Source organism: Brassica napus, chromosome C5 (assembly GCF_020379485.1).
Source record: "Brassica napus cultivar Da-Ae chromosome C5, Da-Ae, whole genome shotgun sequence".
NCBI lineage: Eukaryota > Viridiplantae > Streptophyta > Magnoliopsida > Brassicales > Brassicaceae > Brassica > Brassica napus.
This window is the reverse complement of record NC_063448.1, coordinates 5303813-5320827: the sequence shown is the minus strand read 5'-3', so window position 1 is coordinate 5320827 and position 17015 is coordinate 5303813. Positions and strand designations below refer to the sequence as shown.

At 35.9% G+C, this 17015-nt stretch overlaps 1 protein-coding gene and 1 pseudogene across 1 annotated transcript; both read right to left on the bottom strand.

Moving 5' to 3' along the window:
- Nucleotides 1-1645: 1645 nt before the first annotated feature.
- Nucleotides 1646-2614, bottom strand: LOC125587023 (proline-rich receptor-like protein kinase PERK2). Its single transcript, XM_048757109.1, has 2 exons — nucleotides 2300-2614; nucleotides 1646-1705 (listed from the first exon to the last, which is right to left on the bottom strand). The coding sequence occupies exons 1-2, from the start codon at nucleotides 2612-2614 to the stop codon at nucleotides 1646-1648; spliced, it is 375 nt and encodes a 124-aa protein (XP_048613066.1).
- LOC106412681 lies at nucleotides 1951-4135 on the bottom strand (annotated as a pseudogene).
- Nucleotides 4136-17015: the final 12880 nt, after the last annotated feature.

Here is a 17015-nt window from a genome sequence, read left to right as displayed (position 1 = left end):
TATGTCTTGGTTCTTCTCTTTCCACTGATCGAATTGGTCTCCACTCCATTCTTGTCTCTTGTCTCCGATAATGATCATGTCGCCTTGTTGGAGTATCACCTCTTCGTTCTCTAGGATATTCAGAGATCGTCCGCTGCGAGTCTGGTGAACTTCGGTATGATCGATTAGTTCGCGGAGAGAACTCCTGCCTATTTCTTTCCTTTGGGTGTACTCGTTCTCGCGTATGATCTCTGTTCCTATCTTTGTTCCCATGACTTATTTCTTTTACTCTCCAGCTGGAGGATGAATATGAGTCTCCACGACCCCTGTTATTAAAGCTTTCTGATCCACCCCTTATCCCTCTCATGTTCTCTCTCGTTGAGCGTTGATAAGGGTGATATCTCTCCCGATCTCGGGGAACTATTCCTGCCTCCTGCTGTTGGTCCAGTCGATTCCAGACTTCTTTAGCTCGTGTATCTCTCTTGAAAGAGATTCTGTTGCGCAGATCTCCATGGTCTGATCTTTGAACCGGTTCTGCATTAACTCCAAAGCTCCTACGAGTGGTCATATCCCTTGATGTTCTGTCCTGGCCAGCGTCTTGGTGCGTTCTGGAGTATGGTTCAATTCTCGTATGCGCCTCACGACTTGCTGGTTTATCCAGTCCCCTCGTTGAGAGAGAGAAAGCCTCCTTTGCTGCTAGTTCTTCCATCTCCTTCTGTTTCAATCTGGTAATTCTGTTATCCTCTCTCTGCGTTGGAGTTAGGTTGGGGCAAGTACCTTCCTCATGTGAGACTCGTTTACAGGTAAAGCAATACCTGTGAAGCTCCTCATACTGGAGACTTACTCTTATAACATCTCCATTAGCGTATCCAGCCCGTCTCTCAAATTGCAGTGGCTCGTCCATGTTGATTTTAACTCTAACTCTGCCATTGTCAACATCTACTATATCGACTTCTCCTAGTGCCTCCCCAATACTCCTAAAAGATTCATCTTTCTTATAATGTGAAGGTATTCCAGTTACTGTAACCCACAGAAGCATTGAGTTGGGGTAATCATCGTTTATTGTTGGTGTCCATCTCTCCAGCGAGAAACTCCATTTGTTGAAGTGACATGGACGACGCATTAGTACCTTCTGTAGATCTTCTTCCTTCTCAAAATCGAACTGAAACTTGTTATTTCCTAGATTGGTGCCTCGAACTCTTCCTTCAACGTCCCATATCCTGCGTCTCGGCATGTGTTTGAGCAGGGCATCCACACTCCTTCCATCCTGATGGAACATCCTTCCAACTAGAGATAGTTTAAACTTCTCAATGAGATCTGTGTAATCAAACGCTGGCACCTTGATAATATCTTCGTTGTTTTGTTGCCCACGCTTGCTGGTCCGTTGAGAGCTCTCGGCCCTCGGTCGCTCATTCCTCTCTCGATACATCTTGTTTAAGTCTACACAGGTAGAACCCACCGCCCTAGAATAGGGGAATAGTAGGCCGTGATCAAGATCTATATGACTTGTCGGCCACGGTAATCGCGTTAGGTTAAAAAAAGGTTGAAAAATCCCAAAAACACTGCAAGGGGCAGGAACGACCTAAGGCCAAGAGGAGTGTCGGCTAGTCTCCCTCTCTCCTAGGTCACCGGAGCTTCGTAGATCCTATGCCGGAGACACCAAGTCTCAGATCTCAAATCGCCTAAAGATCGCCAAAACCCTAGCCGCTCGAATCATCATTGCTATCTGTTTTGAATAAAATAACATAACTTTATGCATTCTCTAACCTAAGAACTTATCGAGTTTATCTCCAACGTCACGAAAGAGAAAGGACAATGAGTATAACACATATATATATGTGTGTATATCTATATATTATACTTATCCCCTTACACATATACTTTACTTGAATAATTAAACCCCCCTTCATGTGACGAGATCAACCCTTATAAGAACGAGAGATTCGTTTTTGTCATGGATCCTCTGCATTTGGTTTTCAGCTATATGCAATTATTTTAATAATTTCATTTGATCATATTAATGCCATAAATCTAAGAGCTTCGTTAACGCAGTTTGGTAGTAGAGTTTTTAAAGAAAAGTAGACATTTAATTAAATAGAAACAAAATTAAATATATATAATCGGTTTTTAATTCATGACTTTTGCAACCGATCACAAAGGAGGTTCTTAAAACACGTGTCAGTATACTGTGTTTTTTCTTTTTCTTTTTCTTTTTTCTTTCTTTTTTTTCTTTTTCTCCTCTTCTCTCATCTTCTCTCGGACCGTCGGGATTATTGACGACGGAACTCAGCGGATTTAACGGTGGTGATGCTGAGTTTACCGCTGGAGGTGGCGGCGCGATTGTTGTCTGTGACGGTGCAGGTGGAGGCAGTGCGGCGATTAAATCTGATACCAGAGGAGGAGATGGAAATTGCTGCGGAGGATTCAGATTAGACGGAGGCGGAAGAGAACTCGGGTTTACGATCGGCGCCGGAGGAGTTAGGGTGATCGGAACAAATGGGTTTGGTGATGATGAAGATGATGAGTCGGGTGGGGAGGGTGGGGAAGATCCGAGTAGAGGCGGGTTCGGGTTAGGATTAGGAGACTGAGTTACGAAAGGGGTTAGGATTTCTTGACCATACTCAATAGGATACATTATCTAATGAGCTTTGCATTATTTTTACATTTCAAACTCTTAGATTCTCCCCATCGAGAATCTCTTAGAAACTATAACCGGACGCTGCTTCAAGCCACTCACCACCATCCCCTTCTCATCATCATCTCACTTCCCTACACTTCTCTTGCTCTTCATTGGACACACCAGCCTCATTGCTAGCCTTGATGGTGAAAATAACCTCCTTAGCTTTGCTGCAGCTGATAGTTTATGTGTCTTCTTGCTCGAAGAAATGGAAGCTTTAGGTGAATTATTTCCCAAGTCACTGTTGCTTGCCGGCGATATAAAAGCTTGAAGTGTCACTCTTTTGGGAGAAACTGACGACTTGCGAGCCAAGTTACTTCCCTTTCTCGTTGGAGTAAATGATCTTCTCAGCTTCCCAGCAGCTGATAGCTTTGGTGATTTGGAAGGAGACTTGACCAAGAACTTGTGTGGCGTCTCTTTCTTAGGGTTCTTACTGCTTGCTATGACGAGAGACATTGTTTTACTGAACTTAGCTTGTTGCGTGGAGGAACCAGAAATAAACAAAGGGTTTGAAAAAGAATTGTTTTCCCCCCCTAAGGTTTATGCTTTGGCGAAACCCTATTAGCCTTTACTTGAACCTTCTCTGCTTTTGTCTGTGGAGAGACGATCTTGAACACTATTCTTGAACGAGCCCTAGGAGAAGTTGGTTCAGACTGTTTGTTCTGCTTCTCTTTCTTCCTTCTCGCTTTGATATTGCTACTGACAGTTTCAGGGTGTTTCTGACGGGTCTCAGGTGTTTTAGGGCCATCTTCTTCTTCTGGCATTGTTGATCTTCTTAACTTTCTACTCTTCTTTGGTGCAAGGGTGTCTCTAATGTCTCTGGTCACCTGTGAGGGTTGTAAAATTTCGTTTACCATCTCTCCTAGTAGCATTGCTGGTAGTGAAATTTTCCTCCATTCTCCTGCATTGGCAAAAAAAAAGATTATATACATTGCACAATATGCAGAAACTAGGACCCAACTTGCTGAAACAGAAATAGAAATTAACCCGGTGAGGAATCGGTGGGAGAAGAGCAATACTCATTAAAATAATGTTTAATTAAGAAACTTTCAATAAAACACAAAATCTTTGGGTTTCTTAGTTAAATTTCTTAACTCATTTTTATTATTAAACAACTCATTAAAAACTTAAATGGGTTATAGGGCTAATGATGCTCTAAGTATCAAACATTTTAAAATTTTGAAGTCATGTTTTCTTTGGTCAAACTTCGAAGTATTGAACTAATGAATCAAAAATCCATACTAAAAGTTGTCGTAATTAATTTTCTAGAACCCTAGGTTAGATCCCGGTCAATCACAAACACTATTCACGCATTTAAAACATTTACCTTCTACACATTTGATAGTAGCCACATTTTCTAGTAATTTTAAGAACAAAACTTAGGTTCACTCTAAGGTGAACTTTTAAATTCACTTCCCTTCTTATTACCAATCAAAATACCATATAAATTAATAAAAAATACATTATTTTTATAAAAAAATCTAAAATAATTGAAAAAAAATAATGACGCTAACGCCGTAACTAAACCCTAAATATTAAATTCTAAACCCTAAACCCTAAACCTTAAATCTAAATCCTAAATTCTAAACTCAAACTCTAAACCCTAAACCCAAACCCTATATCTTAAACCCAAATCCTAAACCCTAAACCCAAACCGTAAACTCTAAACCCAAACTCTAGACCTTAAACTCAAACCCTAGATCCTAAACCCAAACCTAAATTCTAAACTCAAACCTTAAACCCTAAAGAAACAACATCAATATTAACCCAAACCTTTAGGATATAGGATTTGGGTTCAGGGTTTACGACTTGAGTTTAGGGTCTAAGGATTAGGTTTGGGTATATGGTTTGAGTTTAGAGTGTAATAGGGTTTGGGTTTAGGGTTTACTGTTTGGATTTAAGGTTTAGGATTTGGGTTTAGGATATAGGGCTTGGGTTTAGGGTTTACGGTTTGGGTTTAGGGTTTAGAGTTTGAGTTTAGAATTTAGGGTTTAGGGGTTAGATTTAAAGTTTAGGGTTTAGTTAGTGGCGTTAGCATCATTAAAATTGATGTTATTTTTTTTCAATTATTTCAGATTTTTTAAATAAAATTAATCTATTTTATTATTAATATATGTGGCATTTTAATTGGTAACAAGAGGAGAGATGAATTTAAAGGTTCACCCCTAGGGGTGAACCTAAGTCTTGTTCTAATTTTACCACAAATTCCTGGCTTCGTGCATATCTCGATATATCCACACGTATGTTCGAAACAATTGAATTTTATGATTTGTGAATGTGTTTTAATATCATAGGACTTTTTTTTCCACGTCAAACGGTCATTCTATTACTCAAACTTGAGGTGGTTTGGGTAACCAGACCGAAATAAAACAACCAATATAAAGTAACTTCTTATGGAATGATTTAGCAGTTTTAGCTAAAAAGCCTGAAAATTGATTACGCGCTCGTGGAACATGAATGATGTTGAAATCTGATAAGCATATCAGTAGCGTCTCTATCCTCTCCAATTCCGTCGCAAAGCTTGGCCAAGCTTGAGGTTTTTTTATCATTGCAATCATCTCCTTACAGTCTGTCCTAAAAGTCTGATGAATGTTGAAGCATATTCTCCATTGCCCACCGTAGTGCTTTTACCTCCGAATGCAAGGCTGATTCGCATCAAATAATATTTCTTGTCTCCATAAGTTGAATGCTCCTCCTACTGTCCATCCAAGTCCAACCACATCCACTAAAATGAGCAATGATATCCAAAATCCATCTAACAATCAAATATTATCCGAGCAAATATTACATCATAGGACTGTTATAGGCAACGTGAATCAATATGTATATGATGTATCAGTTTATTCAGTTCCTAATTTTTAATGGTGTCGGCCAAATAGTACCTGGACTGGACCAGCCGCTTTGAAAATAAAATTATTACGTGGCATGTTTTTTGTTGATGTGGATTGAGATGGCGCAGCCTTAAGATATCTTAAGTCACTCTAGCTAAAGTTATAGTTATTATATCAGTTAATCTTTAACCGAAAGCGTTCTCTGCGGCACCGAAGATAAATTATAATTTAAACATTACCACATTATCCCCTAACGATAATCGCGATTACAATAAACTAATTTAAAATTATTCATAAGTAGATAAAGGAAGATATGGGTGTAGAAAAAGTGGCAGTAGACTATTTCGAAGAGCTTTTCACTACCACTTCTCCAACAGAGTTTGATGACTTTCTCACAGAGGTATCACCGGGTATTACTCCTCAGATGAACCAACGTCTGTTAAGAGTAGCATCAGAGGATGAGGTCAGAGAAGCCCTTTTTATGATGCATCCAGAGAAGACACTAGGACCGGATGGTATGACAGCTCTTTTCTTTCAACACTCCTGGCATATTATTAAGAATGACTTGGTGGACATGGTGAATAATTTTTTGGTTACTGGAACATTGGATCTGAGGTTAAATATTACTAATATTTGTATGATTCCAAAAACGGAGAGGCCTACAAGGATGACAGAACTGAGGCCGATTAGTCTGTGTAATGTTGGGTATAAAATTATTTCGAAGGTTCTGTGTCAGAGATTGAAGATATGTCTACCTTCTCTTATTTCAGAAACTCAGTCAGCTTTTGTGCCAGGAAGGTTAATCTCTGATAATATTCTTATTGCTCAGGAAATGTTTCATGGATTACGGACGAATAAGGCGTGCAAAGGAAAATATATTGCAATTAAAACGGACATGAGTAAAGCTTATGATAGAGTGGAATGGGATTTTATAAAAGCTCTCCTACAGAAGATGGGTTTTGATTTTCATTGGATTACATTAATGATGGAGTGTATATCATCGGTTCAATATCGGGTCCTACTTAATGGACAGCCACAGGGCCTTATCGTTCCACATAGGGGTTTACGACAAGGGGATCCTTTATCACCTTATTTATTTATCCTGTGTACTGAGGCTCTAATTGCAAATATTAAAAGGCGGAAAGAGAGAAACTTTTGACGGGAATGAAGGTAGCTAGAGCATGTCCATCGATATCTCATCTGCTTTTTGCGGATGATAGTCTTTTTTTCTGTAAAGCTCTGAAAGAGGAATGCCATACTATCCTTAGGATCTTAAAGGAATATGAGGTTGTATCAGGTCAGCTTATAAATTTTGATAAGTCCTCTATCCAATTCGGGCACAATATTGAGGAATCAACTAGACAAGACTTAAGAGATATATTGGGAATTCGGAATCTTGGAGGTATGGGATCTTATCTAGGTCTTCCAGAAAATTTGGGAGGATCCAAGATATAGGTTTTTAGCTTTGTGCAGGACCGGCTAAATAATAGGGTTAATGGTTGGACTTTTAAGTTCTTCACAAAGGGAGGAAAGGAAGTGATTATTAAATCTGTGGTAACGGCATTACCAAACCATGTGATGTCTGTTTACCGTCTACCTAAGGCAACAACTAAAAAACTGACGACCGCGGTCGAACAATTCTGGTGGAGCCCAGGGGGAAGGACAAGAGGTATGCACTGGAAATCATGGGATAAAGTGTGTCTTGATAAGGAAGCTGGGGGTTTAGGTTTTAAGAATATTACAGATTTTAATACAGCAATGCTTGATAAACAATTGTGGCGCTTGATTGAGAAGCCAAATACATTATTTTCCCGGGTTTTTAAGGGACGGTATTACAGGAATGCATCACCCCTGGAACCGATTCGCTCTTATTCTCCGTCATATGGTTGGCGGAGTATAGTTTCTGCTAGATCTCTGGTAAGCAAAGGACTAATCAAAAGGGTGGGATCAGGATCACATATATCTATATGGAACGATCCATGGCTCCCAACCACTCGCCCGAGACCAGCAAATAAAAATCAATATATTTTCGATCCAAACCTCACAGTGGATTCTCTTATTGACTCTACTTCGCGGACATGGAATTCGCATGCACTCAGGGCTATAATGGATCCTCAGGATGTAAAAATTATAGAAAGTATACCACTGAGTAAAACCCAGATGGTGGACAGGGATGGATAGCATTTCACAAACAATGGGAAGTATACGGTTAAATCAGGATATCAGATCGAACGGGTTTATCCAGACAGGGAAAGACCACCTTTAATGTTTGGACCCACGGTTGATGTTTTGAAGGCTTTCTGCTGGAAAATACGGTGTCCCCCAAAGTTAAAACATTTCCTATGGCAATTGGTTACAGGTTGTATAGCAGTCAAGAAGAATCTGAAAGCGAGAGGAATACAAGGTGACACCGGCTGTGCACGTTGCGGAGCGGAAGAGGAATCGATCAATCATGTGTTTTTTGAATGTCCTCCTGCACTTCAGGTTTGGGCTCTCTCCAAGATACCATCAAATCCAACTATGTTCCCAACGAGCTCCCTTTTTACAAATATGGATCATCTCTTCTGGAGAGTCTCTCCACCGATGGAGGACCATCAATTTGCATGGATACTTTGGTATATTTGGAAAGGAAGGAACAATAAAGTGTTCAGTAATATGGGCATGGATCCAAGAGACACGCTCAAATTGGCAGAAACAGAGTCAACACTTTGGGCTGATGCACATGTATTGACCGAGACCAGGATAGGGTCCCATGCTGAGGTTACGACTCTCCCATCAATTCCGAGGAGATGGTGTTTTACAGATGGTTCTTGGAAGGAGAATGAAGTTTTCTCTGGGCAAGGTTGGCTAAGTACTTTAGAAGGCTTTGATGGTTTGTTGGGAGCAAGGAATGTCCGAGCTTGTCTATCCCCTCTACATGCGGAGATAGAAGCACTACTTTGGGCAATGGAATGTATGAAAAATTTACGCCAGTTTCAGGTTACATTTGCAACGGATTGTTCTCAGTTGGTGAAGATGGTTTCGGAACCAGAAGAATGACCCGCATTTACAAGTTATTTGGAAGATATTAAGTCCCTGAAAGAGGTTTTCACACGTTCGGAGATTATCTATGTGCCAAGGACGCAAAATTCAAGAGCGGATAGCCTAGCACGTAGTGCCAGGAAACAACCGTCGTTTGTCGTTCACATGGATCAAAATCTACCGGAATGGTTCACAGAGTCAGTATGAATCTGTATTTGATGACAAAAAAAAAAATAGATAAACACTCACTTTAAGAATTTATTTACTTTACAAATGCTTTAACGTTTTAATGATTCGACGATTTACTTTGGTTAAGTAAAAAGAATGTTCCTATGATACATCACCAACGAAAAGTTACACACACTTATTAGTTGACTACAATCGTAAGATTATTGATGGGGAAATCGTGACGAGGATTGCGTATATATAAAAATTCATATATGTTACCCGATAACCACTTGACATCATCGAAAATTCGGTTAGTGGAATAATAAAAGATTAGACTTTCATCCAGTTTTCACGTTTATCTATTACATTGTCTCACTTACTGGTATACTATTATATATTTAATTTTTTGACAACAACAAAACGATTCATTTTCCCCTAATTTTTAATTACATTGTGACTGTATTTCAGTTTTTTTTTTTGTAAACGATATTCTATAAAAAAAAAACTACGACTGGTTTTCCAGCTACCACCCGCAAACGCAGCTTTTGCGGTTGGTAGCGGTTGTTGGCGTTTTGCAGCTTTTGCGGTTGGTAGCGGTTGTCGGCGTTTTGCAACAATCGCTCAAACCGCTCCAAACCGCTCCAAATCGCTCTAAACCTCATAAATTCAAAAGCTGGTTCCAGCTAGCGTTTGCGGTTGCGGACGGTTGCGGGAGGATAAATTTTTTTTTTTCTAAAACAATTTAAATAAAAAAATAAAAATATTCAATAAAAAATTTAAATTAGAATTATAAAAATAATAAAATATATCTTTTATATTTTAATTAATATTATAAAACTTTAAAATGAAAATATTTTCTATAATTTTTAAAAAGTTTAAACTATAACTTTCTAAATATAAATTTTATATTTATTATAATATTATTATTTTTGATATTTTATGATGATATAAAATATAAATATTGTTAATTTATTATTTAATCGCTGTTGCGTTTGGTAGTTAACCAGTCATAAGTATCCCGCAAACGCACCAATTTCTAACCGCAGAACCAGTCGTATAAATCTCTTAAAACAGCTAGAAACTGCAACCACCCGCATCCCCAAACTCCCGCAACCGCTGCGGTTGAACCAGAGTGTGACCGGTTTCCCCGCTACCACCCGCAAACACAGCTTTTGCGGTTGGTAGCTGTTGTTGACGTTTTGCAACAATCACTCAAACTGTTTTAAACCGCTTCAAACCGCTCTAAACCTCTTAAATTCAAAAGCTGGTTCCACCTAACGTTTGCGGTTGCAGACAGTTGCGGAAGGGTAAATATTTTTTTTTTTAAACAATATAAATACAAAAATAAAAATAAATAAAATTTCAAATTGAAATCATAGAAATAATAAAATATATCTATTATATTTTAATTTATATTATAAAATTTTAAAATCAAAATATTTTCTATAATATTTTAAAAATTTATTAAAAATAGAATTTTTATATTTATTATAATATTTTGATGTTTAATATTTTTATAATTATATAAAATGTAAATATTGTTAATTTATTATTTAATCGCTGTTGTATTTGGTGGTTAATCAGTCATAAGTATCCCGCAAACGCACCAATTTCTAACTGCAGTACCAGTCATACAAATCTCTTAAAACCGCAACCACCCGCATCCGCAAACTCTCGTGACCGCAACCGCTGCGGTTACACCAGTTAGGCTCTATGTTGCATCCTTAAAGATAGATTCTCCACTTTGAATAGTCACAATAAAATACTCCATCTGTTTTATAATTAGAATTGCTTAAAGTTTTTGCACTTAGATTAAAATTTGGTTTAATACATTGTTTTGTTTGATTTTACTAATTTAATCTATTAATTTATAATCCTATTTTTTATCTACTTAAAAAGTTATCATTTAAATTTGGACCTATTCACGGAACATTAGAAATAAGAGATAATTATCATTCCTTATATTTTGGTTATACATTATAACCCTCCTTGTACAAATAAAGTCTATTCAGAGTTATACAATGATAACAATATTTCTCCTAGACTCACGCAAACATTAATACGAGTTTGGATTATTCATAACTCTAACTTTGTATTTTGAATCTTTGACTGTCCAAATAAAATTATGTCAATTACTTTGCATTTAAATCTTGGACTGTTATTTATAATTCTTGACAATGCACTAATAAAACAAATCTACACATACATCATCATCATGCTTTTTTTTTAATTATATACAATATATATGTGGATGATAGAATTCATCGACATTTATCATTGATGCATGTTATAAAACCCTGAGGTATATATATACGAAATATTGCAGATGTATAAATCAGTAGATAGATGTAGTTAAATTTAGGCTTAACAAATTCCATATTATTTAAATTTAGAATATATTCATGAATAAAGGAAATGGGACAAACGATTGGCACTGGAGTCATATGCTAATAATATTAACTAAAACAACCAAAATATATCCTAAAATTATGCTAACAAAAAACACAAACGATTTATGTTTATCTTCCTAGAGTTTAAAAACCTAACCGAATAATAACAAATAACAATCTTTTTAATTTTCTTGGCCCAAAATTTTAAGAATGACTTTTTGATCTTTTTAGAATTCAATTAGTAGTTGACCAAAAAAAAAGAATTCAGTTTTTTTTTTTTTTTTGAAAAATAAAGGGTTAAACTCGGGTCTATTAAATACACAGACCTAACCCCTGGGTGGGAGGTGCAGCCCACGACAGGCTCTCTCCCGGGTTTTCATACGGACGTATCCGCAGCCGTGGTGAGCAGAACAATGTGACTTAGTTTCCGCAGTAGGAGGATCGAACCCGGAATGTGTTTGCATCCAAGGCCCGTCCACTACCACTGGACCACAAGGCCCGCTCGTGTTTTTTTTTTTTTTTTTTGAAAAGAATTCAGTTAGTAGCCCATTTTGATATGAATTCTAACTCAACTTTTAATTTCATTTATGTTTAATAATTATTATTGTTTTATAAAATAAATACCGATCATTGTTTTCATTTAAATTTACGTATTGAAAATATATTAAGTAAGTTCATATCTATCAATCTATACATTTTCAAACTAAATTTTTACAATAATTATTTTGCTTATGAAAAAAAAAATTATTACACAATTTAAGATTATCACATTTTACTAACTTTTTCTAAAATTTTAAATTAAGTTAAATTTTAAAGATTTGTTTTATGAATTTTAGATATTTTTAACTTCTATTTGAAAATGATAATACTTTGATATATTTTGGGTATTAAAATGGGCACGGGTTTAAGACTTTTTGTATTAAAATGAGCAAAATATTAGTTAAGGTATTAAATTGGGTAACAAAAAAAATCTTGGTATTAAAAAGCTTTATAAAATTAAGTTGAGATTTTTTTATAGATTTTTTTCTTTTGCATATTATAATTTTTTTATATTATCTAACTACACAAATAATGATACATTTGCATTATCAACTACTATGTAAATAATATAATTTAATACAAAACAACAAAATGTTATACAAAACTTTTAGAAAAAATCATCAAATCATGAAATGTTAATTTAAAAACATAAAGCATCTATATAAATATCAATAATTTCGCACATAGCGGCGCGAGTTAGAATCTAGTTAATGAATTAAAATTAAAAATAAAAATTAGAAATTTGATTTAATATTTATATTAAAAATGTAAAACGACATTTATAATGAAACAAATTTGAAAACTTAAAATGATAATACGAAACAGAAAGAATAGTGTATTGTGCTAGGTGATGTTCTCAATTTTGGTCATATTCAAAGCTAGCCTTCTTTTTGGTTTAACTCTATAATCATTACACAATTGACAAAATAATAAGAACATGTTTTTCTCGAGGCTCCATCTAAACCAGGACATTAATACTGATACCAGCAAAATACTATAAATTAAAGAAAAACAATGAAGAAAGCATAAGAAATGGAATCGTTTTTTCTTTGGCAAAAAGAGTATAAGATATGGATGAGTTGGATAAAGGTAGGAATCCGAATAAATCATTGGGTTTGAAATGTATGAGCATGATATAGATAGATATTTTATATCTTAAATACTAACTCCTCCAGCTAAAAGATGAAACTATTTCTCTTCGTCTTTTTCTTAAAAAATTGTAGTTATTGAACTCCTGAGGTGGTGAGGGATGGATGATTAGCAAGTTGTTTGACCATTGCACTGACATAGGCTCATCAGTTCTTCAGCTAGCATTTAGCATTAATATTTTAATTTGCAGTGTACTTAAGGTTTATATGAAATTTTAAATTTTATTTGAAATGTAATGTTAATTATTATTAAAATTTATTAAACATATTTTAAGGTAAAGTATTAATTTTTGCTTTCGTACTAGCTTTAACAGTTTCATCAATTTGCAATGGAATTTTGTATTTTATACTATAAACTAACTAAAACAGCAAATTGGATACTTTTTTGGTTAATGAGTAAGTTTGATTTTACGATTAACATTTTCATAGCATAGTAAATACGAAATCATAAAAAGCTAATTCAACATATTGAGCGTGAAAAAACAGAACATATTTAGTGTGAAAGCTTGAAGCTCAGAAGATCCTTCTTCAATAAAGCAATCTAACTATATAAAACAGCTGGAGTTTTTATATAGTACGTCTCCTGTTCGAATCAGATATTTTTCAAATTCGCATTTTGTTTCTTACACTAATCGATATATCGTTAAAACTTGACAAAATTAAAGGAAGAGACTGATGAGAAATTTATTTAAACGACAAAAGAATATATTACTAAAAGGACCAAGTTGCGAAAATAGGGCCACCTTCGGACCAATAAGAACTCGTCCGTACAAATTATGTCTATTTATACCTATGTTTGGTTGTTTCATTTTTGTTGTTTATTTTAGCATCATAAATCATATGCTACTACTGTACTTCTTTTAAGTACAGTTATTTTATTTTTAAAAAATATAAGTCCTTTCACTATTTTCAAAAAGAAAGAACTTCAAGTAACCCTCCCCTAATACTCAAATATATGAAATATAAGTTCCAACGAAAAAATTACAAACAGGTAGTGGAAACCAACTTTATTATAAAATGATAAACTAAGAATGCAGTACATAATCGTGCTGGTGAAAGTGCATTTATTCGATAATTAGCACATGTTTTACAGTTTTCATAACTAAAATGAAGGGCCTATCACTTTCTAAACCAAACTAGATCTCGAATACTTAGAATCATAACAAGAAACATGGATGAGTCCTATGACATTCTATAAGAAAAGAAAGGGAAGGATGAAGTGCCAACAGCCACGTGACAGCATAATCATATAGTTCTACAGAAAATTCAGCCATCGCATATTTTTCCTTTATTTTGTGGCCGCATACTCATTTAGGACCATCTGAATTTAAACGCCAAGAAATATTAGGTCGAATTTGGAAATTAGGTTATTGTGATGTTTATTTTTTGTATGAGTCTGTGCAGCCAAAAGTATAATCTGTCATCTGTTTTTTACCAAAAACAGTAATCAAAATGAAACGTTTAGATGACAGTCTAGAAAGCTGATTAATTTGTGTCTTTTGGAACACGATTAATTATTTTAAATCTCACTTTATATGATAACTAAAATTCATTTTATAAAATAAAAATACCAAAAGAAATATATTTTTTTTTGAAAATACAAAAATCTAAAAGTAACAACGTCTACACGATGTACAAATATGAAGTTTGAACATAAGTTTCAAATGTGTGACACCAATAACCAGAACTATGAAACTTCGGTTGTACGGGTCATACTACAATGCACCATCAAGTCTAATTTCGAGAAAAAAATTGTTCAATAACACAAAAAATAATTGTCCTGTAAAACCCTAGGTTCAAAAGAAAAAACGGGAACAAAAATTAAAAGGGAAAAAGAAAAGAAAAGTAGTTGTGCTGCTGTCAAGAAGCGCCCATATTTATTCATCCACACAAAACACGTACGACCGTGCCTCATAGAGTCATAGTTAGGCCTGAGACGGATCGGGTATCCGAACAATTTTAAAGTATCCGAATTCGGATTTTTATCTGGCAGATCCATAATTTTACTATCTTTATCTAGATCCGGGGTTCTCGGATATCCGGGTGTAGGATATCCTTCTAAAAATTGTAATATCCGGCGGATATCCGGATCCGGATTTGTATCCTTAAATAAATAAAAAATAATTTTAATATATATAAAATATTAACAATAATTTAAAAATAAAAATATATATAATGTCTTTAATTATTTATATGTATAATATTACAAAATTTACATAAAATTTATATATACTATTATAAAAATGAAAATATATTAAATAAAATTAATTTATATATATAGATATTACTATTTTTAAAATATTTATTAATAAAACTTACGGATCCGGATATCCGGACTTAAAAATTAAGATATCCGGATCCGGCTTTGATAGATCCAACATTTTACTATCCGGATCCGGGTTCGACCCCTCCGGATATCCGGATTTTCGGATCGGATCCGGATCGAATCTCGGATTGAATCTCGGATCGAATCCGGATCTCGGATAAAAATCTCAGGCCTAGTCATAGTGATTTGTCATTGGCCCACCTCCCATCCTAGTGGATCAAATTGAATATAATAACAAAAAATCAAATAGAAACATGTAAATCAAAGATACAAAAATGTCAACAATATTTCTATTGGAAGAAGGGAGAACCAATCAAATTTGGATCTCACAATATTTCGCAGAGCTCTAATTGGTTCTTTGCATAAAAACGAAACCTAACTAATGCTAGAATAATGCTTTGGTAAAGAAACAAATACATCAGATGATCAGATAAGATTGTAAGCTATCCACATCACTAGTTTTTGTTCGCAGATCATATTATATAATGCATACGTATTTATGATATTATACTACAAAAGTAGTTATTTTCCATAAAGAGTAAAAACACAATGAAAGCAGGGAATTACAATTATTGCAGGTGATAATTGAGTTTCTAAACTCATGGGGTCCACAGAGAGACTTGTCTTCGTAATTCTCTCCCAGGCACACCTTACGATATTGGGCTTTAACCGCTAGATTCCCGACTGTCTGCAGAGTTGACCTTCCCCTTTCGACTAGTGTCCAGCAGTCTCTTCTCTAGGTTTTTGAACTGCTTACCGGGAAAAGAAGTTACTGGTGGATAAAAGACTTCTCTGGTCTTTACACGCCGGGTTCTTCCCCCGAGCGTGTCGGAGGGACCGTCTTCTCCGACCAATTTCACCGCCGACGTTCGCTGATTCCGACCATACCACCATGTTAGGCTCTTGCAACTGCGACAGCCTTATGGTTGGATGAAACCACTAGCTACTGGTTTCTCACTTTACTACATCCTTGTAGTCCCCATCGTCATACGGTATCCTTACTACTCCCTGTAGTCTCGCGTATCTATCACCGGCGGAACTTCTTACTTTATTCTGACGAGCCAATGGCGAACCGCTACTCAAGAGCTGACAAAGGAAAATGGAAAGAGGAACGTCCTCCTTTCCGTAAACCGCTTGTCAGAATCCCGACATCGGATAGCTCTGAACTCATAGAGCGCAACAGATTCACACTCATAGGAAGAGTCACCAATTCCTCAATCCAAAAGACTAGAGCACTGGTTGACTTCTTTCTTCAACATTGGAATGTGGTAGGCAGAATCACTGGAAGAGATTTGGGCCCGTCCTTGTTCCAATTTGGGTTTGAATCGGAACAGGACCTTCAAGCCATACTCTCAAAATCGCCTTTTCATTTTAAGAAGTGGATGATGATCCTTCAGAGATGGGAACCGATAGTATCGGACTCGTTCCCTGCGACGATCTCGTTCTGGATTAAGGTCCATGGAGTTCCTCTCCATTACTGGACTGATGAAACTTTCGACATCATAGGAGCAGTCCTAGGCCCTATTGAACTACGTGACTTTGAGAAGGCAAGAATGAAAGTTCAGATCAATGGGCTAAAACCACTCATCATGCGTATGGACATCGAACTTCCTTCAAAGAAAGTTGTTGAAGTGGAGTTGGAATATGAGAAGCTTGAAAAACATTGCTTCTTCTGTAAGTCTCTGTCACATGAAGATGAAGATTGCGAGCTTCGCCCTCCATCTAGACAAGGAAGAGATCAGAGGATGTTGGGCATCTCCCAACACAACACCTTGGAAAGAATCGAAGAAAGCAAAAGGCGGCAGGAAGGCAGGAGACAAACTCGTCTACAACAAGGACAATCGAGAGAGGGAGCTCGCTGGTCTAACTACAAATATGCGGACCCAAGAGATGCTCGAAGCTCTTCTCATAACGATCCCTCTAGGATTGTTTCTG

What these genes read in the sequence shown, in the direction of transcription:
- LOC125587023 (XM_048757109.1), bottom strand. Translation starts at nt 2,614, where the DNA reads ATGTATCCTATTGAGTATGGTCAAGAAATCCTAACCCCTTTCGTAACT. An exon ending in TCGCGCCGCCACCTCCAGCG is followed by an intron (nt 1,706 to 2,299) that starts GTAAACTCAGCA and finishes TATTCAAAACAG; the next exon opens with ATAGCAATGATGATTCGAGC.